The sequence below is a fragment of the Heptranchias perlo genome, chromosome 2, assembly GCF_035084215.1.
Source record: "Heptranchias perlo isolate sHepPer1 chromosome 2, sHepPer1.hap1, whole genome shotgun sequence".
In the NCBI taxonomy this organism is placed as follows: Eukaryota; Metazoa; Chordata; class Chondrichthyes; order Hexanchiformes; family Hexanchidae; genus Heptranchias; species Heptranchias perlo.
Genome location: NC_090326.1, coordinates 144458111 through 144482010, shown reverse-complemented (window position 1 = coordinate 144482010; position 23900 = coordinate 144458111). Strand labels below are relative to the sequence as shown.

The window sequence follows — 23900 nt, the reverse complement described above, 5'->3', positions numbered from 1 at the left end:
AACTGGCCTATAATTTCCAGCCTTCTGCCTACTACCCTTTTTAAATAACGGTGTTACATTAGCAGTTTTCCAATCTGCCGGGACCTCTCCTGAGTTCAGGGAATTTTGGAAAACTATCACCAAAGCATCCACAATCCCTACTGCCACTTCCCTCAAGACCCTAGGATGGAAGCCATCAGGTCCAGGGGATTTATCCGCCTTGAGTCCCATTATTTTACTGAGTACCATCTCCTGAGTGATTTTAATCGTATTTAGCTCCTCCCCCCCGAGAGTCCCCTGTTTGTCCAGTGTTGGGATATTCTTAGTGTCCTCTACTGTAAAGACTGAAACAAAATATTTGTTCAGCATTTTTGCCATCTCCATGTTTCCCACCATTAATTTCCCGGTCTCATCCTCTAAGGGACCTATGTTTGCCTTAGCCACCCTTTTTCTTTTTATATAACTATAGAAACTCTTGCTATCTGTTTTTATATTTTTTGCTAATTTCTTTTCATAATCTAACTTCCCTTTCTTAATCAATCCTTTAGTTACTTTTTGCTGTCTTTTGAAGAATTCCCAATCTTCTATCCTCCCACTAAGTTTGGCTACCTTATATGTCCTTGTTTTTAGTCGGATACTATCCTTGATTTCTTTACTTAGCCACGGGTGGCTGTCATTTCTTTTACACCCTTTTTTCCTCAGTGGAATATATTTATTTTGAAAGTTGTAAAATAACTCCCTAAATGAACACCACTGCTCATGTACCGTCTTACCCTTTAATCTATTTTCCCAGTCCACTTTAATCAATTCCGCTCTCATACCATCATAGTCTCCTTTATTCAAGCTCAGTACGCTTGTTTGAGAATCAACCTTCTCACCCTCTAATTGGATATGGAATTCAACCATGTTGTGGTCGCTCGTTCCAAGGGGATCCTTAACTAGGACATTATTAATTAATCCTGACTCATTACACAAAACTGACCAGAACTGTACACAGTATTCAAGCTGTGGCAGGAACAGAGAGACCTGGGGGTATATGTGCACAAAAGCCCATGGAATAAAAGGGGCAGGGGCAGCATGGATACGAAATTAGCTAAGTGACAGGAAATAGAGAGTAGTGGTAAACGGTTGTTTTTCGGACTGGAGGAAGGTATTACAGTGGTGTTCCCCAGAGGTCGGTACTAAGACCACTGCTTGTCTTGATATATATTAATAACTTGGACTTGGGTGTACAGGGCATAATTTCCAAATTTGCAGATGACACAAAACTTGGAAGCGTAGTGAACAGTGAGGAGGATAGTAATAGACTTCAAGAAGATATAGACAGGCTGATGGAATGGGCAGACACATGGCAGATGAAATCTAACGCAGAGAAGTGTGAAGTGATACATTTTGGTAGGAAGAATGAGGAGAGGCAATATAAACTAAGTGGTACAATTCTAAAGGGGGTGCAGGAATAGAGAGTCCTGGGGATATATGTGCACAAATCGTTGAAGGTGGCAGGGCAGGTTGAGAAAGTGGTTAAAAAATTCATACGGGATCCTGGGCTTTATAAATAGAGGCATAGACTACAAAAGCAAGGAAGTTATGATGAACCTTTATAAAACGCTGGTTCAGCCACAACTGGAGTATTGTGTCCAATTCTGGGCACCGCACTTTAAGAAGGATATGAAGAGAGGGTGCAGAAAAGATTTACTAGAATGGTTCCAGGAATGAAGGACTTCAGTCATGTGGATAGACTGGAGAAGCTGGGGTTGTTCTCCTTAGAGCAGAGAAGGTTGAGAGGAGATTTGATAGAGGTGTTCAAAATCATTGAGGGGTCCATACAGAATAGATAAAGAAAAACTGTTCCCATTGGCAGAAGGGTCAAGAACCAGAGGGCACAGATTTATGGTAATTGGCAAAAGAACCAAAGGCGACATGAGAAAAAACTTTTTTACGCAGCGAGTGGTTATGATCTGGAGTGCATTGCCTGAAAGGATGGTAGAGGCAGATTCAATCGTGGCTTTCAAAAGGCTATGGGATAAGTACATGAATGGAAAAAATTTGCAGGGCTACAGGGAAAGGGCGGTGGAGTGGGACTCGCTCGATTGCTCTTGCACAGAGCAGGCATTGGCTCGATGGACTGAATGGCCTCCTTCTGTGCTGTAACCTTTCTATGATTCTATTTAGAATCTTTGCCCTCCTTTACAATACATCAAAACAGCAAAGCTACCTTTGAACGCACCTAGATCCCTGAAGACATTTGGTCACTTCTTACGTGGCAAAATGCGGTCACAGAGACAAACAAGCACCGATGATCTGTAAAGCATGTTTTTTTACATTGAAGGCACTATATAAATGCAAGTTGTTGCTTTTTTGATGAGGCATATTGTTCAGGGTTTCTGGAAGGAGGTTTGATGGGTCAAACAAACTTCTTCTCCTTCCACACTCTCTTTGTTGTGCTATAAATGATGGGGGCCAGACTTGATTGACATTGTTGGTGTGTTTTAATCATTTTGGCATTCAGTCATTCAATGAATTATATACTTGGAAATTGAGATTTTAGGTAGGGCACTAAGTTTTCTTTTTTTGTGTGTGATTTAGTGGAACGTACTACCGCCGACAGATGCGCTTAATGAACTAGACTCTACCAGATGAAGTGAAAATCTGGTCGATATTTGTACAAGTATTAAATGTATCCTTGCAGACATTTAGAAAACTGCTGTGCAGGCCTTTTAAAGTAAAATGGACATGGTTAGAGAGTAACCAGTTTAAATTTTACTTAATCTGGAGAAGCCTTCAGATGGATTATTTTTCTTTATGTTCCAAGCAGAATATTATTTTGTGCACTGTTAACTGTGTAAGAAAAATAATCTCTTCCAGACCATGCCGTTCCATTGGTACTAACTTGATGAAAATCTGTTCATAAGAATAAGTTAATTTAAAATCACCGGCTATTTAAAAATTTTAATTCATCCATTTTACTCAGAAAAATGAATGTTAGTAGAAAATCCATTTTTCAATTAATTTCGAAACAAAATATTAAAGTAACTTGCAAGAATATTGTAATTGTTCAAGGTGATTATCAAACAGGAGTTAGTGGTAGAATCAGTAACCGTGACTGCTCGTAATTTTTTTTTAAAAAAGTTAATCTTTTTGTAACTTTCTTTACTTCCTTTGTGGAGACTTTGGCTTCAAGGACCGTTAGTGCTTCACCTGAAGTTATTATATCAACAATTGCCATGAAATGTAGAAAAATGAAGTTTTACCAAACAAAATTCTTCCTAAGTAAAAAGGCCTTGAGAAAACCTGCAAAGGAAACAATTGGTCGACTTAAACATATTGATGTTTTTCTTTTATTATTTGAGTTTAACTCTTATTTTACTTATTATTTTGCAGTTTAAAGTTTATAGGTCCGCTCTAGTCCTATAATAACATTCCAATTGTGTTTTTACAGTTGTTTTGTTTTAAAAATGTTTTTTCTTACTTTAGGTATGTCTTGTGACTGATTCTAAGAGCTAAACCGCAACTTCTTTCCCTCATATATTTTAAATGCTGATCAAATTTTTCCAAATGTCAAATGCCAAAATACAGTGGGCATAGCATTTCAATGAGGAGTTATTTTTAGATGTTTTGAAGATCTTAAATTACATTGTAACCATTTTATTGTGTAAAGTTTTAGCAGATTGTTATGCAGAATGGTTTCTGGTCTTTTTAACTGTTGAGACAGCTGTTGGTTCTAATGAGGAGTGCTAGCATTACAGTATTTTCAGTGATTGAGACCCGCTCAGGGAACAGAATGTTCCAGAACAGTCAGTGGTGTGTGAGGAGAAACTGCCGCACTGTCAGCTGGAAGTGTATGCTCCGTTGCTCTCTAGGACAAGATAAATGAGTTTTGCTGTGCTTTGGCAGAGACATCAGCTTTGCCTGGGAATAGCAGTATCATAGTGTACCCCAGTGGGATTCTGCTTTTAAATTTATGGGCTATGATTGATAAAGCAAATGAGGGGCCTTATTGCTCTTCAGGTGTGACGAGAGGGATAGTCCTCACTACATTACAGATTTATCTCTTCACTGAATTTAAATGATAAACCAACTGTTTCATGGAACTTCACTGTTCACTACTTTTATAACCATGATACTTTTATAACAAAATAGCTGGCATATGAACTCTTGGTCTTTATGGATGTGTTATTCTTGCTGGAGTTCTCCAAAATTATCATTTTTAGTCAGCTGCTTTGGCAAATCATTGCAGTTCCATCATCAAATGTTTTTTTTTGTGTTGGATCGCGCAAATGGTAATTGGTCCTTATTCTCCGACCCCACAACACATTTGGTTTTATTCTAGAAGACTCTAGTCAATACAGTGCTTTCCCACTGCTTTAGAGAGGTTTCCTTAGGTGGGTAGGGCCTTGCCTGTGAACTGATCTTGTATTGAACTGTCCTCTTCAATTTGCCTCTCATTCTCTTTGGGGAAAACTTTTCGTTGAATGCGATACGTAAGTGAAACCAGTTTAAGATTTTTTTCCATATAAAAATTTATGCTCAAAATAAAGCATTTAAAATAAAATTGAAGATTGCTATTCTGGTAATTTTAATTTCATAAGCATTTGACTTTATTAGCTGACTTTCTTTTCCTCAGTTTCTGATTGATTTAATTAAACAGGGTTTCCACCTGGACTGTGCGACTTGTCGGCATGAACGCAGTCACTGATTTAGAAACTAATGATTGAGCAGTATAAACTTCGACCGGAATTAAGCAGCTGTCTTTCCGTGCCGTAATGACCACTGTAGTGGTTGTGTTTTGATCATAAACCTGAAATGAACATAATCTTGCCTTTTTAAATGCAATCAAAAGCAAAATACTGCAGATGCTGGAAATCTGAAATAAAAACAGAAAATGCCGTAGAAGCTCAGCAAGTCAGGCAGCATCTGTGGAGAAAGAAACAGAGTTAACGTTTCAGATCGATGACCTTTCATCAGAACTGGAAGATGTTGAAGAGTTAAAGTTTTTGAGCAAAATCAGAGCCGGGGGAGGGGAGGAAAGAACAAAAGGGAAGGTCTGTGATCGGGTGGAGGGCATGAGTGATTAAATGACAAAAGGGATGATGGTCCAAGGCAAGGAAGGTGGTAATGGGACATGTTAAGAAACAAAAGATTGTTCGGGAGTAGCTGTAAATGGCAGCAGCAGAACCATTACCAGCATTAGCGGACCGAAAAAATAGGAGCAGTGGTTATGATCTGAAGCTATTGAAATCAGTGTTGAGTCCGGAAGGTTGTAAAGTGCCTAAACGAAAGATGAGGTGAGGTTCCTCGAGCTTACGTCGTGCTTCATTGGAACAGTGTAAGAGGCCGAGGACAGAGAGATCAGAGTAGGAGTGGGAAGGGGAATTAAAATGGCAAGCGACTGGCAGGTCAGGGTCATGCTTGCGGACTGAGTGGAGGTGTTCAGCAAAGCGATCACCCAATCTGCGTTTGGTCTCCACAATGCAGAGGAGACCGCATTGTGTGCAGCGAATACAGTATACTAAATTGAAAGAAGTACAAGTAAATCGCTGTTTCACCTGGAAGAAACTTGGACCCTGGACGATGGGAAGGGAGGAGGTGAAGGGGCAGGTGTTGCATCTCCTGCGCTCGCGTGGGGAGGAGAGTGGACTTTGCGGGTGATGGAAGAGTGGACTAGGGTGTCGCGGAGGGAGCAATCCCTTCGGAATGCTGAAAGGGGAGGGGATGATGTGTTTGGTGGTGGGATCGCGCTGGAAGTGGCGGAAAGGGCGGAAGATGATACGTTGAATGTGGAGGCTGGTGGGGTGGAAGGTGAGGACAAGGGGGGCCCTATCATGGTTCTGGGAGGGAAGGGAAAGGTGAGGGCAGAAGTGTGGGAAATAGGACGGACACGAGGAAATAGGAAGACATACCGGAAGCACTGGTGCGGAAGGTGATATCGTCAGAACAGATGCGATAGAGAAACTGGGAGAAAGGAATAGAATCGTTACAGGAAGCAGGGTGGGAGGAAGTGTAATCAAGGTAGCTGTGGGAGTCGGTGGGCTTATAATAGATATTGGTTGACAGCCTATCCCCAGAAATGCAGGTAGTGAAGTCGAGGAAGGGAAGGGAGAGTCGGAGATGGACCATGGGAAGGCGAGGGAAGGGTGGAAACTGGAAGCAAAGTTGATGAAATTTTCCATTTTGGGGCGAGAGCTGGAAATGGCACTGATAGTCATTGGTGTACCTGAAAAAGAGGTGAGGGACGGAACCTGAGAAGGACAGGAACAAGGGCTGTTCCACATATCCCACAAAAAGGCAGGCATAGCTGAGACCCGTATGGGTTCCCATAGTGACACCATTCATTTGGAGGAAGTGAGTGGAGTCAAAGCAGAAGTTGTTCAACGTAAGAACAAGTTCAGCCAGGCGGAGGAGGGTGGTGGTGGATGGGGAATGATTGGGCTTCTGTTCAAGGAAGAAGTAGAGGGCCCGCAAGGCCACCCTGGTGGGGGATGGAGGTGTAGAGGGACTGGACGTCCATGGTGAAAAGGAGATGGTTAGGGCCGGGGAACTGGAAACTGTTCAAGTAGCGGAGGGCGTCAGAAAAGCCGTGGATGTAGTTTGGAAGAGACTGGATAAGGGGAGAAAAAAAGAGTTGAGATTATCTTGGCCCCTTAAAAACTGAAAGTGGGGATATTGTCATTGACAATGGGGAAATGGCGGACATGTTGAATAATTACTTTGCGTCAGTATTTACAGTAGAAAAAGAGGATAGCATGCCGGAAATCCCAAGAAAACTAATATTGAATCGGGGACAGGGACTCGATAAAATTAACATAAGTAAAGCAACAGTAATGAAGAAAATAATAGCACTAAAGAGTGACAAATCCCCAGGACCAGATGGTTTCCATCCCAGGGTTTTAAAGGAAGTTGGTGAGCAGATTGCAGATGCCCGAACTATAATCTTTCAAAGTTCTCTAGATTCAGGAACCGTCCCTCTAGATTGGAAAATTGCACATGTCACTGCTTTTTAAGAAAGGAGAGAGAGGGAAACCAGGGAATTATCGACCAGTTAGCCTAACATCTGTTGTGGGGAAAATGCTGGAGTCTATAATTGAGGATAGAGTGACTGAACACCTCGAGAATTTTCAGTTAATCAGAGAGACCCAGCATGGATTTGTGAAAGGTAGGTCGTGCCTGACAAACCCGATTGAATTTTTTGAAGAGGTGACTAAAGTAGTGGACAGGGGAATGTCAATGGATGTTACTTATATGGACTTCCAGAAGGCATTTGGTAAGGTCCCACATAAGAGACTGTTAGCTAAGATAGAAGCCCATGGAATCGAGGAAAAAGTACGGACTTGGTTAGGAAGTTGGCTGAGTGAAAGGCGACAGAGAGTAGAGATAATGGGTAAGTACTCACATTGGCAGGATGTGACCAGTGGAGTCCCGCAGGGATCTGTCTTGGGGCCTCAATTATTCACAATATTTATTAACTACTTAGATGAAGGCATAGAAAGTCTCATATCTAAGTTTGCCGATGACACAAAGATTGGTGGCATTGTAAGCAGTGTAGATGAAAACATAAAATTACAAAGGGATATTGATAGATTAGGTGAATGGGCAAAACTGTGGTGAATGGAATTCAATGTAGACAAATGTGAGGTCATCCACTTTGGATCAAAAAAGGATAGAACAGGGTACTTTCTAAATGGTAAAAAGTTAAAAACTGTGGATGTCCAAAGGGACTTAGGGGTACAGGTACATAGATCATTGAAGTGTCATGAACAGGTGCAGAAAATAATCAATAAGGCTAATGGAATGCTGGCCTTTATATCACGAGGACTAGAGTACAAGGGGGCAGAAGTTATGCTGCAGCTATACAAAACCCTGGTTAGGTCGCACCTGGAGTACTGTGAGCAGTTCTGGGCACCGCACCTTCGGAAGGACATATTGGCCTTGGAGGGAGTGCAGCGTAGGTTTACTAGAATGATACCCGGACTTCAAGGGTTAAGTTACGAGGAGAGATTACACAAATTGGGGTTGTATTCTCTGGCGTTTCGAAGGTTAAGGGGTGATCTGATCGAAGTTTATAAGATATTAAGGGGAACAGATAGGGTGGATAGAGAGAAACTATTTCCGCTGGTTGGGGATTCTAGGAGTAGGAGGCACACTCTAAAAATTAGAGCCAGACCTTTCAGGAGCGAGATTAGAAAACATTTCTACACACAAAGGGTGGTAGAAGTTTGGAACTCTCTTCTGCAAACGGCAATTGATGCTAGCTCAATTGCTAAATTTAAATGTGAGATAGATAGCTTTTTGGCAACCAAAGGTATTATGGGATATGGGCCAAAGGCAGGTATATGGAGTTAGATCACAGATCAGCCATGATCTTATCAAATGGCGGAGCAGGCTCGAGGGGCTGAATGGCCTACTCTTGTTCCTATGTTCCTATGAGATAGCACAAAATAAGTTCTGTGGGGCAAGAACAGGCTGAAACGCATGGTCCAGGGGGAGGTAGAAGGAGGTGTCAGAGTTAGCGTTCAGCCTTCATAAGGTCGAGGTCTGTTAGCCACACATTGCAAAAGGAACTGCTTACACCATCTCACCTAGCAATTTACAGCATTGTTTATCTGCTGCAGCTTTATAAACATAATTACCTTCAACACCAAACTCTACTATATTCGAAATCCATTTTCACAAATGCTTCCACTTCTGCTTTCTCTCTATGTAGCTAATGGGTGAGTCGCGGTGAGAACAGTGGTGGCTCAAAATGTATCAGTGAATAGATAATTGTCATCTAGGTGAGGAGAGCGCAATTTGTCAGGCACTGCAGATTACTGTGATTTGGCTGGGGCAAATTGAATTGACATATGTATTTTGGTGCAAGGTATACTCAGAATCTCTTGACACAAAGTAGGGATGGATTGTACTTGAAGGTTATTTTTGTGAAATAATGCTCTAGTTCCTGGGATATATCGTGAGCTCAGTATCGCTTTATTTTGCTTGAACTATAAAATTCTGGCCTTAAACTTATTCACGTGATTGATTTTCTGGGAATGCCCATAAAAATTGCAGGTGCAATTTGTATGATACCAGTGCAATCAATATGCCTGTTTTCACAGTGCAGTGAAAAAAATTTCAAAAGTTCATGTTTCTATCCATTTTGTACACAGTCATTTTATAAAGCTTTCATCTATTTTCTAATTTTGTAAAAAAAAACTGTTGACAAAGTCTGACTGCTAGAAAACTGTGTGTGATACATGACAACCGTTAGCATTTCGGAGACCCAGTGAGCATGTCAGCATTGGCTGATAAAACAAAAATCAGCACAGATTGTGACCCTCTTCTATCTCCCCACTCTCTCTCCAACCCGCCCCCCCCCCCACTGCTCATAGATTGGTGTCCCCCCACAATGTTCTGCTCATAGAGGTCCTTCCCCCCCCCCCACCACCAAAAATGTTTTTTCTGCTCCTGCATAGGTACCCCCACCTTCTCTTTCTCCCCCCCCCCCCCCCCCCCAATGTTCTGTTCCTACATAGATGTCTTCCCCCAATGTTCTGCTCGCACATGCATGTTCCCCCCCCCCCCCCCCACCCCCCCGGCAAATGTTCTGCTCCTACATAGGTCCGGCTGCTAATGTATAGGACCAAGTTCCACTCTCCTCCTGGTACTACTGCCAATGCTAATGGTGGTGATTGAATCCTCTCTAACTACAGGCAGCAAATTCTTGCAAGACCACGAGCTTTTGCCAACTCTATACAGGGGACACAATCCTCATGGAGGGGGAATAGATGACATTGATGGCGAGAGGGAGGGGGGCAGTAGCTTGGGAGTGAGCTTTGGAGGGAAGAGTGGCATTCATGTGTCTATACTAGTCTTTTATGTATGTCGATTTAGTGTAATCTTTTCTTAAGTTTTAGACATTTCTTGGCCTTTGCAATAAAAGCTCATATCCTAAACAGACGAAGTAATAGCAAACTGCTGCTCGCCCATATTACATGCAGAGATATCTATCTTAAGTGGATGGGGAAAGCATTATTTTCCAGTCCAAAATGAAATATTTTACTGTTTCTGAGGAGATCACTTACAAATTTCATTCCAAATTCTTCCAGTGGAGGTAGCCAATTGGATACAAAATTGGCTTTACGACAGAAGACAGAGGGTGGTTGTAGAGGGTTGTTTTTCAAACTGGAGGCCTGTGTCCAGTGGTGTGCCTCAGGGATCGGTGCTGGGTCCGCTGTTATTTGTTATTTATATTAATGATTTGGATGAGAATTTAGGAGGCATGGTTAGTAAGTTTGCAGATGACACCAAGATTGGTGGCATTGTGGACAGTGAAGAAGGTTATCTAGGATTGCAACGGGATCTTGATAAATTGGGCCAGTGGGCCGATGAATGGCAGATGGAGTTTAATTTAGATAAATGTAAGGTGATGCATTTTGGTAGATCGAATCGGGCCAGGACCTACTCCGTTAATGGTAGGGCGTTGGGGAGAGTTATAGAACAAAGAGATCTAGGAGTGCAGGTTCATAGCTCCTTGAAAGTGGAGTCACAGGTGGATAGGGTGGTGAAGAAGGCGTTCAGCATGCTTGGTTTCATTGGTCAGAACATTGAATACAGGAGTTGGGATGTCTTGTTGAAGTTGTACAAGACATTTGTAAGGCCACACTTGGAATACTGTGTACAGTTCTGGTCACCCTATTATAGAAAGGATATTATTAAACTAGAAAGAGTGCAGAAAAGATTTACTAGGATGCTACCGGCACTTGATGGTTTGACTTATAGGGGGAGGTTAGATAGACTGGGACTTTTTTCCCTGGAGAGTAGGAGGTTAAGGGGTGATCTTATAGAAGTCTATAAAATAATGAGGGGCATAGATAAGGTAGATAGTCAAAATCTTTTCCCAAAGGTAGGGGAGTCTATAACGAGGGGGCATAGATTTAAGGTGAGAGGGCAGAGATACAAAAGGGTCCAGAGGGGCAATTTTTTCACTCAAAGGGTGGTGAGTGTCTGGAACGAGCTGCCAGAGGCAGTAGTAGAGGCGGGTACAATTTTGTCTTTTAAAAAGCATTTGGACAGTTACATGGGTAAGATGGGTATAGAGGGATATGGGCCAAGTGCAGGCAATTGGGACTAGCTTAGTGGTATAAACTGGGCGACATGGACATGTTGGGCCGAAGGGCCTGTTTCCATGTTGTAACTGCTATGATTCTATGGATATGTGCACTATTTCAACACCCATCTCCCACTTTCATACCCCACCTTGCAACATCTTAAACTGATTCACTACGAGCAATACCACAGTGAATAAATATTAAGATTTTTTAAACAAATGAAAAGTACGGTATTTCTGGTCCTCCTAAACAAATTGTTTGCGCCCATTGAAATCTGCAATAGTCTTTTAAATATCAGATTGCAATTCTTCCAAATAATTTAATCTCTTATTAGCCAGAAATAGGTATTCACAATGCTTTTAAACCAGATCTGTTGCAGCTTAAATCAAAGTGGATTGCAGGTTACTTGAGCAGGGTTTTGCCACTTGACCACCTCACAGAACCTTTGCACTGTACAAGCTAAGATGGTCACAGCGAGATCAGAAATCATTCTTGCTCCATGGAACCTGCCAGTGGTATGTAAACAGCGATATTGTGCCACGCGGTGTCTGATAACACTTTGTGCTCTCCATTCATTGGCAATTTTGAACAGTCAAGTTTGCAAGACTAAAAGCAGCTAATTAGCCTCTTTTGTTGTTGTGGGTACAATTAGCAGTCTTCTGTGTTATTTTGTGTTTCATGACTTCGCTATGAGGAGAGTACAGCTGTTACACTATTGAAACAAGTGGTAGGAATTACAGTATTTTTCCCCTGCATAATTTTGAAATTTTACTGTGAACTTGGAGCTTCACTGCTTGTGTGGAGACTGTGCTTTAATGCATTTTTCCTTTAATAATTGAAAGGCGTGGGTATGCAAGTAGAAATTTGGCATCAGAATACTAAGATTCTAATTCATGTTGTATGCAGTGATTTCCTAGTATTTCAATATCATACCTAGAAATGGAGCAAAAGTATGTCGATCCTGTATCACACTTCCTGTATCATGAACTGTCATGATTGGTTGAAATTATAAACAAATCAAAACATTGTAACTATCCAGCTACAGATGTGACTGTTGTAACTGTGCAGATGTATGAAAATTTATTTAAATAGAAACTCTATCAATTAAATCACTTGGAATACTTCTTTGAAAAACATTTTCAGCTGAATGTTTGCTCCCTCAGTCTGCCATCTAAAGGTTCGAAATAAAACATTTCAAAAATTATATATTTCAGAATAACATGATTTACGTTATCTTATAGCAGTGTTTTTGTGTCTTTGAGTATCTTAAAGGCCACAGTTACTCTCAAAAGCCAGGACTGGAGGTAGTTATTTTTCCCAGAGCTGTCACACTGCCTCCAATTCCTTGGATTCCTCCGTCTGAGCAGGTGTAGCATTTCCCAGCATTAAGCAGCACGATTGTCTTAATGCAACTACCAAGGTCTGGCCTTATACTGCAACAGGATTTCTGAGTTCCTTTGTTTTTCCAAATGATTTGAAAACTAGCAGAAAATTAATTTTAACAGCCTTATTCAGGCAAAATTTTACATTTAATTAAGTGTTAAATTTTCACTTCAGAGAGAGAGCATAGCTCAGAGACAGGCAGTTGAATTGAACACCTATGTTTTCCTTGATTTTTCTTTAGTATTCAAAACAATTCCCAGCCCCCTTAAGATGAAGGCCAACGTTCCATTAGACTTTTTGGTTACTTCTTGTACCCCTGCATTAGCTTTTAGTTCCTTTTTTTAATTCATTCTCTGGGTGTGGGTGTCACTGGCAAGGCCGGCTTTTATTGCCCATCTATAGTACCCCATGAGAAAGTGGTAGTGGGCCTTCTTGAACCTGTGTGTGGTGCTCCCACAATGCTGTTAGGTGAGGAGTTCCAGGATTTTGATGGAGATGAAGGAATGGTGATGTATGTCCAAGTTAGGATGGTGTGTGACTGGGACGGGAACTTCGAGAATGTGGTGTTCCCATGCACCTGCTGCCCTTGTCCTTCTAGATGGTAGAAGGATTAGAGTGAAAATGAGGAAGGATTTTTTCACCCAGAGGGTGGTGGGGGTCTGGAACTCGCTGCCTGAGAGGGTAGTAGAGGCAGAAACCCTCAACTCATTTAAAACAAAATATGTGGATGTGCACCTGAAGAGCCGTGATCTGCAGGGCTACGGACCAAATGCGGGAAAGTGGGATTAGGCTGGGTGGCTCGTTTCTCAGCCGGTGCTGACACGATGGGCCGAATGGCCTCTTTCTGTGCTGTAAATTTTCTATGATTCTATGGTGGAGCTCGCGGATTTGGGAGGTGCTGCTGAAGAAGCCACGGTGACTTGCTGCAGTGCATCCTGCAGCTATGGTGCGCCAATGATGGAGAGAATGGATGTTTTTTTTATTCGTTCATGGGATGTGGGCATCGCTGGCAAGGCCAGCATTTATTGCCCATCCCTAATTGTTCTTGAACCGCTGCAGTCCATGTGGTAAAGGTTCTCCCACAGTGCTGTTAGGTAGGGAGTTCAAGGATTTTGACCCAGCGACGATGAAGGAACGGTGATATATTTCCAAGTTGGGATGGTGTGTGATTTGGAGGGGAATGTGCAGGTGGTGGTGTTCCCATGTGCCTGCTGCCCCTGTGGCAGGGGTCGTGGGTTTTGGAGGTGCTGTTGAAGAAACCTTTTAGCCAATCATGGTAAAAACAGCATTCAAGCAACAGAAACCAGCCCTCCCACTGCCCTCTTCCCAACCAACTCATGAGTGAAATTATCTTGTGCATTAAAAATAATACGTGCATTAAGTGGCGGGAATTTTTAACTTTTATCGTTAGGTGAAAAACAGATAATAGCGAATCAGCAGCCCGTTTTACACCGTGCTATCTGTATGGTCTACCTGAATTTTTGCCCGGAGATGAAAGTTAAAATTACCCCCAGTGTGTATCAATGGGCAATATTTTGGTACATTAGCAGTAATGGAGCATTAGTTCATTTTTGCCCACTCTCCCAAAATTCCTGCTGGCTGTAAACCAATTTAATGCACAGACCCAGCACTGTTTTATTGCCCTGGTATAAGATTACTAAGCATCAATTAAAGACAAATGTGCAAACTTACTTGGGGGTGAAAATGGTTTTGGTTAGTAGGACAAGACGGGCAGTAGTGAATTGGCTGCCTGCTTTACACTCTGCCCATTTTCAAATTGCGCTTCCTTGTTGGTGATGGTCATTGCCTGACACTTGTGTGGCGCAAGTATAATGAGCCGATTGGTTTTGGCGGAACCCAATCTGAGCATCGTTGAGCAGGTTATTGGTGAGTAAGTACCACTTTGATAATACTGTTGACGACTCCTTCCATCACTTTGCTGATGACTGGGAGTAGGCTGATGAGGCGGTAATTGACCGGGTTGGATTTGTTCTGCATTTTGTGTACAGGACATACCTGGGCAGTTTCTCCATTTTTGGGTAGATGCCAGTGTTGTAGATGTACTGGAACAGCTTAGTTCTGAAGCACAGATCTTGAGCACTACAGCCAGGATATTGTCAGGGCCCATAGCCTTTGCTGTGTTCCTAGTCTCTCAAAATATTTGTCATTCTTGGATCCAAAGTGGATGACATCATGTTATGTCCTCTCAACCTTACAGCTCTCATTGCAGACCATACAGATATATAGGGTACACATTACAGCTACAATTTACAACTCGAAGCATTGGCACTGTTAAATCTTCCAAGGGATGTATACAGTGGTGTTCCCCAGTGGTCAATATTAGGACCACTGCTCTTTTTGATATATATTGATGACCTGGACTTGGGAATAGAGGGTATAATTTCAAAGTTTGCAAATGACACGAAACTCGGAAATGTAGTAAACAATACAGAGGATAGTAACAGACTTCAGGAGGACATAAACAGACTGGTGTAATGGGCAGACAGATGGCAGATGAAATTTAACGCAGAAAAGTGTGAAGTTATGCATTTTGGTGGGAAGAATGAGGAGAGGCAATATAAACTAAATGTTACAATTTTAAAGCGGATGCAGGAGCAGAGAGACCTGGGGGTGCACGTACACAAATCTTTGAAGGTGGCAAGACAAGTTGAGAAGGCTGTTAAAAAAGCATATGGGATCCTTGGTTTTATAAACAGAGGCATAGAGTACAAAAGCAAGGAAGTTATGCTAAACCTTTATAAAACACTGGTTAGGCCTCAGCTGGAGTGTTGTGTTCAATTCTGGGCACCATACTTTAGGAAGAATGTCAAGGCTTTCGAGAGGGTGCAAAAAAGATTTACTAGAATGGTGCCAGGGATGAGGGACTCCCAGTGGAGAGACTGGAGAAGCTGGAGTTGTTCTCCTTTAGAGCAGAGATGGTTAAGGGGAGATTTGATGTAGGTATTCAAAATAATGAACAGTTTTGACAGAGTAAATGAGAAATTCTTGCTAGTGGCAGACGGGTCGGTAACCAGAGGACACAGATTTAAGGAGATCGGCAAAAGAGCCGGAGGCAACATGAGGAAACATTTTTTTACGCAGCGACTTGTAATGATCTGGAATGCACTGCCATGAAAGGGTGGTGGAAGACGATTCAATAGTAACTTTCAAAAGGGAATTGGACAAATACTTGAAGGGAAAACATTTACAGGGCTATGGGGAAAGAGCAGGAGAATTGGATTCATTGGATAGCTCTTTCTAAGAGCAGGCACGATGGGCCTAATGGTTGCCTCCTGTGTTGCACCTACTATGATGACTTTTCATGTAAAAGCACTGACAATTTATGTTAGCTACACAATTAAAACAATTTACCAGAAGGGTCTAAAATTAAAAATAGTAAATTAATACAATTAGCTAAACAAACAAAAATAAATGGATTTTACAGTGTCAAAAATTGGAAATATATATTGAGTTCATTAAAATTGGCTGCTTCAGAACCTTTATTCTGAGACTTTTTACATATGTTTTTCATCAGAAACATGAAAGGGCCTACTAAAGGCCCAGATGTGCGTACTTAATTAGGCTCGCAATCAAAATAAGCGGGAATGAATTAAACGGGTTAAGGTTGGGCATAATCCCAGCAAGGGCCAGCAGAAGTGACAGCCCACCAATTTCCAGGCCCTTGCTCACCCAGTTTCACTGCTGAGATCTATCCTCATATGTCTATTTCTCTCATAAACACAGGCTGCAAGAGTCTCTCGGTAGATCTTGGCCGCCAAGCTGGAAAGTAGAATTGTCACTTTAATTGTAACTTGCAGGAAGAGTGAGACAGCAGAAATTAGGTTTTGGTGGCTGCTAGAATGATTACCGAAGCTTCGCTATTTGTGTTGTCGTCAGAATCTGCAACAGCAATTATAAGGGAACATGCCAGAACTGAAAGTGTTCATGTGTCATGCACCAAGTCTATAAAACCTCGCTCTACCCAGGTAATTTGTTTATTTTTAATCATTATATATTTTTTTCTCAGTGCAACTATTGAAGAATTTATCATTACCAGATTTTTGAGCGATCGGGACAAAGTAAAGCGATTCCTTTGTCAGAATTGTGTCATCAAGGAGAACAGGCAAAATTATTTTGATTTTTTTTTGGTGGCTTGTCAGAGAGCTTTTACATAAATATGAATTCAATTGTAGACCGGTATTTAGAACCTTTTGTGAATGACATGGGTAATAACTTGTACTGATAAAAATCCCCTATGCGCTATCCCTCGAGTTGAGGGTTGGAAATGAACGAAATTAGAATATGTTTCCAGAGTCAATTATTTAAGAAACTTCGTCATTCCAGACAACAGAAAGGTATTTTTGAAAGATGTACCCTTTTGGAAACTTAGAAATTTCAAATGATTGATCACCTGCAGACTTCTGGTAAATTGGATTCCCAGTCTGTATTATTGAATATAACAATTATCGTTCCTGATCTGTTGTTTTGTCTCTTTTCTCCACCCCCATCCCAGGGGAGCAAGTAACATGACACAGGAAGTGGTTAGAGGAGTGATTCTGAATTCCTTTTGAAGTATTAGAGATCTGTGAAACAAAAGACTGCAACAAGTGAATGAAATGTGAGGTGACTTAACGCCAGCCTCGTAACAATTTATCGTATTAGTGCAAATATTTTATTTTCTACACAAATCATTATACAATAATATTGCCAATTTATCTCTCTTGTGCGGAGATCTATGCCCATTACAAATTGGTATCCAACTGCCCAAACTCAATTTGTATAGATTCCTATAGCCAAGAGTGGGTTCACCCTAATAGTTTGAACTGGATTCTAGGTCTAAGAGATGAAACTCAGACATATGTATAATGTTCTAAAATAAAAACAGAAAACGCTGGTAATGCAGAGCAGAGTTTGTCAGAAATGCTCACCTTTACTTACTGTTACTCTTTGTTTTCATCAGCTAATTATGATAAGAGTTCCCTTTTATCCAGGTTTTACGATGGTTTTCTACCTGAAGGGTTTATTTTTTTTTCTTTTCAAGAGGCTAATTGACCTGTGTATTTCAACATTGTCCACCTTTAATTAAGTTGCTGGCATTTGCAGTTTAAAAAATGTTTTGTTTATGTATATGTTATATTTATAAGTGCAAAGAGTTGAGAGATTAATGTACTCCATCTTGTCCACCAGTTTAAAAATAAAACTTAATACAGCTTTCACACTGAGGGTGACCCCCCCCATGCTAAAGTACTATGCTTTAGCTTTAGGGTGACATTAAATTAAAAAATCTTGCTCCATTTACACACAGTAGTTTAATCCTTATTAAACCTTAATTTAATGTCAATTTGAATTAAGTGTGCCTGCGTAAAAGGGCCTCCAGTGGCTTGGATGCTGCTAAATTCAATCAGCATCCAGATCAGTGTGTGAAGTCTGCATTCCTTAAGTAGCACATCGACTGGGACAACTGACATTGTAAATTACAAAATATTAAACTTCATTAAATGTTCAAACGTGATCTCGTCCTTTTAGTAGGTCCATCGGTCCTAGATGAAAGATGCAGACAAGAAACACATTTAAAATTCACTTAAAGTAGTAGCATGCCCTGAGAAAAATATTTGCATTGCATTTAAAATCGACATTTTTGGAAGAAAGACTTGCATTTATATAACGCCCTTCACGACCGCGGGACGTCCCAAAGTACTTTTGAAGTGTAGTCCCTGTAATGTAGGAAATGTGGCAGCCAATGTGCGCACAGCAAGGTGACAATGACGAGATAATTTGCTTTTAGTGATGTTGGTTGAGGGATATATATTGGCCAGGACACCGTTGAGAACTCCCCTGCTCTTCTTTGAAATAGTGCCATGGGATCTTTCACATCCACCTGAGAGGGCAGACGGGAACTTGGTTTAATGTCTCACCCGAAAGACAGCACCTCTGACAGTGCACCACTCACTCAGTACTGCACAGGAGTGTCAGTCTATATTTTTGTGTTCAAGTCTCTGGAGTGGGATTGAAGCCCCCAACCTTCTGACTCAGGCGAGAGTGCTACCAGCTGAGCCACGGCTGACACCTGGATGCACTAAGAGGATGCACATTTGTTGTTTTTTGTACATTATTTTTGCCCAGTTTGTAAGCAATTTCCTCTTGGAAGGCAGGGTTGCAGGAACATATTCTCCTGTTTTGGTATTTTGCCTAAACTGGTGAGTCTGAAGATTCTGGACCCGCATTTCATAAAGTTGAAGTTTGCGTGTGATGGTTTTGTCAAAGTTTGACAGATTTTCATCTTATCCGAATTTTGCCTGGGAAATCTAGTAGCAACCACGGCTTATGGATTTGATTTTCATACTTGGTGTGTTTTTTTTTATTTTTAGAAGTCCTAATGATAAGTCTAAAAATTACTGCAAGTAATATTGAAAGATAAACCTTTAACGTAGTCTTACAACATTATCTCCTATCTATGTGGCGGCATTAACCCATTTAAAATAAATGGGTATCAGAGGAATGTCACACAAACACGTTGTTGATGTCAGCTGATGAATGTTCAACAATAATTTCTAAGCTGTATATTCTGAATGTTAGACTACACAGTAGTGGTATGCTGGATTGTCCTGTTGTTTCAATAAACCTATTTGTGCATTTGTTGAACTCAGCAGTTCGTGGAGACCCTTTTGAACTTTGGGAGTATTTGAATATTCTACTTTAAATGGCAAAAACACAGTTGAATTAGTTTGTTACAAATTTATCAGACATGTGCCACATGAGGATTTGAGCTCGATCCTAACATTAGTGAGATTTCAGCTAATTGTGCATAAAAAGTTGAGAAATATAAATCAGATCTGAATGTAAAAGTAACATGAATTTTTAGAATAATAAATCTGGGTATCACAGAGGTTGACAGACCAACTAGTCACCTCTTGGGCTTTGGTTTCATCTAGTCCAAAGACGAAATCCATCAATCGCTCTTTCACCTCTCGCTCTCGCTCTATCTCTGTGTGCCTGTGCACCATATGGTTGTGGGACATGCTGGTGTAGTAAAAGCTGAGGTGAGGTTTAGTGCATATTGATATTGGAAGGAGCTTTACTCTGCATCTGCCTTGGACTGTATATGACCTGACATCTTAATACTGATGCATGGTATCTAAGATGGAAAAGTATTCTGTTTGTCAGTACCAACATCCGTTGACTGGATATATACAATGATTTACTCAGAAGAATGAGGCATATAGTGTATAAGAGAAATTATAGGAAACCTAGGTAGCCATTTAATGCTTCAGCTAGAGACAAATCTCCAAAGTGTTGGTGTTAAGTTATTTAATGGTTATTTACTGTTTGTTTTTATCTCTTTCAGTACTGTAACATCTGCTGTCTTTACTGTGGGGGATAATGTTGTATCTGGCAGTGATGACAGAACTGTGAAAGTCTGGGATCTAAAGAACATGCGATCTCCTATAGCAACAATTCGTACTGACTCAGCAGTCAACAGGTAAATGATTTTAAATGAACTTTTATGTGATAAATCATAATTGATCACCAAAGGAATAATTTCACCTCTTTCTCCTTCTCCACAGTTGTTATTCTTCATTCATTCTCCTGTGCTCTTGCTGTTGTTCTCCTTCTCTCCTAGGGGTGAAAGAAGGACCTGTGTTATGGTGACATCTGTCTGGCCATGAACATTAACTTAAAAAGACTCTCTGCCATGTATTATTCCTAGACTGAGAGAAAGGGTGGGTGGTTTACCTGTTCATAGCCCTCTATCAATGTTACTCTGGAATCAACTTTGAGGAGATATGCTAGTGGACTCCTTTCAACTTTCCCTCCTTTTACTTAGGGAAGCATCTTAAGGTTGCTCACAGAGAACTGCTAGCTAGCCATGATCTGAAACACCATATATGGAGAGATCATTTAAAAGCATTTTTTCAACAAAAAAAATGCACTCAATCCTGTGCTGTTTTTGCGACACTATTGGGAGGGTACTTAATTTAAAAACATTTTTTTAGGTAGCTGTTAACATTTTAATAAGTAGATGTTACATTCCAGAAAGGTTGTATTTGATTTATGGTACGATGATTTTCAGAACTTTATTATGAAAGTCCTTAAATCGCTCTATGGTCTTGCCCCTCCCTATCTCTGTAACCTCCTCCAGCCCTACAACCCTCCAGGATCTCTGCACTCCTCCAGTTCAGGCCTCTTGTACATCCCCGATTTTAATCGCTCCACTATTGGGGGTCATGCCTTCAGCTGCCTAGGCCCTAAGCTCCGGAATTCCCTCCATAAACCTCTCCGCCTCTCTGCCTCTCTCCTTTAAAACGCTCCTTAAGTCCTACCCCTTTGACCAAACCTGTCCTAATATCATCTTATGTGGCTCGGTGTCAAATGATAATACTTCTGTGAAGCGCCTTGAGATGTTTTACTACATTAAGACCAGTACGTTTCCGGCCCAACGAGGAAGGAGGCATTGCTGGATCTGGTTCCGGGCAATGAGATGGGCCAAGTGGAGCAAGTGCCAGTGGGGGAACATTTAGGCAACAGTGATCATAGCTATTCTAAACCTTATCATACTATGGAAAAGGACATGGACCACTCTAAAGTAAAAATACTCAATTGGAGGAGGGCCAATTTCAGTGGGATGAGAACAGATCTGTCCCAGGTAAATTGGAATCATAGATTGGCAGGAAAAACTGTAATTGAACAATGGGCGGCCGTTAAGGAGGAGTAGGTTCAGGTGCAGTCTAGGTACATTCCCACAAGGAAGATAGGTAGGGCAACTAAAGCCGGAGTTCCCTATAACGAGGGGGCATAGATTTAAGGTGAGAGGGGAGAGATACAAAAGGGTCCAGAGGGACAATTTTTTCACTCAAAGGGTGGTGAGTGTCTGGAACGAGCTGCCAGAGGCACTAGTAGAGGCGGGTACAATTTGGTCTTTTAAAAAGCATTTGGACAGTTACATGGGTAAGATGGGTATCGAGGGATATGGGCCAAGTGCAGGCAATTGGGACTAGCTTAGTGGTATAAACTGGGCGACATGGACATGTTGGGCCGAAGGGCCTGTTTCCATGTTGTAAACTTCTATGATTCTATGATTAAAGGTGCTATATAAATTTGTTGTTGTTAATAATGGAATTTAGTTTATACCAAAAACCCAACCATGCTGTCTAAATATTAAGGGTGTGAGCCGATCCGTTTAGTGGTAAATCTTTGTGCTGAGGAAAGTCAGTTTCCAACAGTGATTGGATATGGGATGTCCTCTATAATTCCTCACGAGGTAAGTTCAAGACCTTATGGCCATTTTGAGGAGGCTCCTTCTTAGTAAAGAAAAAGGAGAAAATAGGGAAGAAGGGCAGGGAAAACAAGGACTGCGTTCACACATTTAAATTGCATGAACAGAGTACAGAATGGAGCTAATCTACTGGCCCAGTAGATGGAGGAATGGTATAGGACGATGGGATGAAAACATAAAATGGAGGGAGGAAGATATAACACAAAAAAGGTACACATTTTCAAATAGCTGCCTTTGAGGACATATAAGCAGACAGAAAATGGAGTGCACCTACATTATTAAAAATATTGAGCTTTGAAGCTGTTGCCTTCTGCCAATCTGGTCTGTGCACACCATGTGATGAAGCTGTGTCTTAGTCTACTGCTGTGATTAGTCTGTTGGAAACATGTGACAATTAGCTTCTTGCGGTGTTTCTAAGAAAGTGTTTTGCTTTATGTTAATCTGATTATCCATGAGAACCAAGTGCCCTGTCAATGCTTCTAACATTAAAACTGGTAGCATATGAACCACATGATTAAAAGTCAACTCAGCCTTTCACCAGATAACCTTTTATACATGTGTGGTTTTCTGCAAATTAATGAATATTAATTATGATAGATTGAATGTAATTCTTACTGAAGTGGGGTTCCCTGTTAGTTGTCCGCATATAATTACTGTATTTCCTCTTGATTTATTTTGTTGTGAATTTAGTGCTTCTCAAGAGACGTTAGGATAGAGCTCTATCCATTTCAGGACACATTGACAGGATCAACCACTCCCAGGTCACATATAACAAGGTTTGATGCAGAGTAAAGCTCCTGCCATGTGCCTTCGCCCCTAGCAATTCCAACTGCCCCAGTATGATATTTTTCCATTCTTGTACAAGATAGTCTATGACCACTCTGAGTGAGATTGCCACTTAGTGCTGAATAAGGGATAGTTTTTTTTGCTATGGGCTTCCACTCTGAACTGAGTTCAAACTTCCCAAATTCATTTCTTGTAGGACCCATACATCCAGCAGACAGATAAGACGAGCAGTGCATCGATCTGGGCTGGAATTAAACCTGGGTCTCAGAGCTGACAACTAGAGCATTGCACCACCCAATCCCCTGTATTTCATAAAAATAAAAACAGAAAATGCTGGAAACATTCAGCAAGTCAAGCAGCATCTGTGGAGAGATGAAGGCAGCGTTAACGTTGCAGGTCTATGACCCTTCGTCAGATCTGGAGGATATTTTAGATAAACCCCTGTATATCATATTTTTAGGAAGAAAAGTTGAGTAGAGGTTCTAATTAGGAAAGAAATGGAAAAGTGTTACAATGCTTGTGAACTTCCCTGCTGCAGTTAATTTATTTAAATTCTAGTTTTCTAGTTTCCAAGTTTCCAATTTTCTTATTTAATACCAAACCTGACTTAATAAAGAAACTTATCTATGAAGCACACCCATAAAATTGGGTGAAGATCAGCGGTGCCACTCGAGCAATTCTGCTTCTGTCATTTTGGCATGGATAGATAGACAGAGCCACTACTATATCCTTATTCTGATAGTGAGGAAAGATAATTATTGTGAAAGTGGAATTAAATTCTAATCATTCATGCCTACATCATTTTACAGGATTTTAAGGTCACATGCTGCAGTACATTCACAGCAATATTTATTGGGTTTCTATTCAGTTTTGTACTGTGAAAAAATATTTAACTGTTTCCAATGCCTCTAGGGGGGAAAAAATAGCATCAATACCTTTTCAAGTTTTCATTAACTGGTAAACCAGAAATCTAATCTTTCATTGAAAAATCTCATCTTTCAGTTTATCTATAGATTGCACTGTTCATGAGCCTATTTATATAAATCCATCCTCTGACTATACATATTTGAAGAAGAACATTTCTTATAGAAGTCAATGATGGGTTGCTGTGCTGAATTGAATGCGAACCATTTGTGGTTCATTTGTATAATTTTAAATCTTTCTTTAGAAGCAAAGTTGGAAAATTATCGGTGTTGGCTTTCAGAATTAAGATGCTTTATTTTATTATTCAAATTTGTTATTTGAGGACTCTCATTGAGTTAGAAGGTTTGTTCTTTGCTTGATTTGTAGGTTGATACCAGGACCCACTTTTGCCAAAGTGGCCGTAATTCATTAACTCACTTATTTTAGCACTGACTGACACTAAACCAGAGGTAGAATTTGTGAATATTTCA

The 23900-nt window shown here is 40.8% G+C and overlaps 1 protein-coding gene across 4 annotated transcripts in view; it reads left to right on the top strand.

The window, feature by feature from the left end:
• The window catches only part of wdr37 (WD repeat domain 37), a 129293-nt gene that overhangs the window by 89192 nt on the left and 16201 nt on the right, over positions 1 to 23900 (top strand). For all 4 annotated transcript variants that reach the window (XM_068007799.1, XM_068007806.1, XM_068007790.1 and 1 more), the window contains one exon: positions 19792 to 19926. In XM_068007799.1, coding sequence (XP_067863900.1) covers positions 19792 to 19926 — 135 coding nt within the window. The remainder of the gene's footprint in view (positions 1 to 19791; positions 19927 to 23900) is intronic.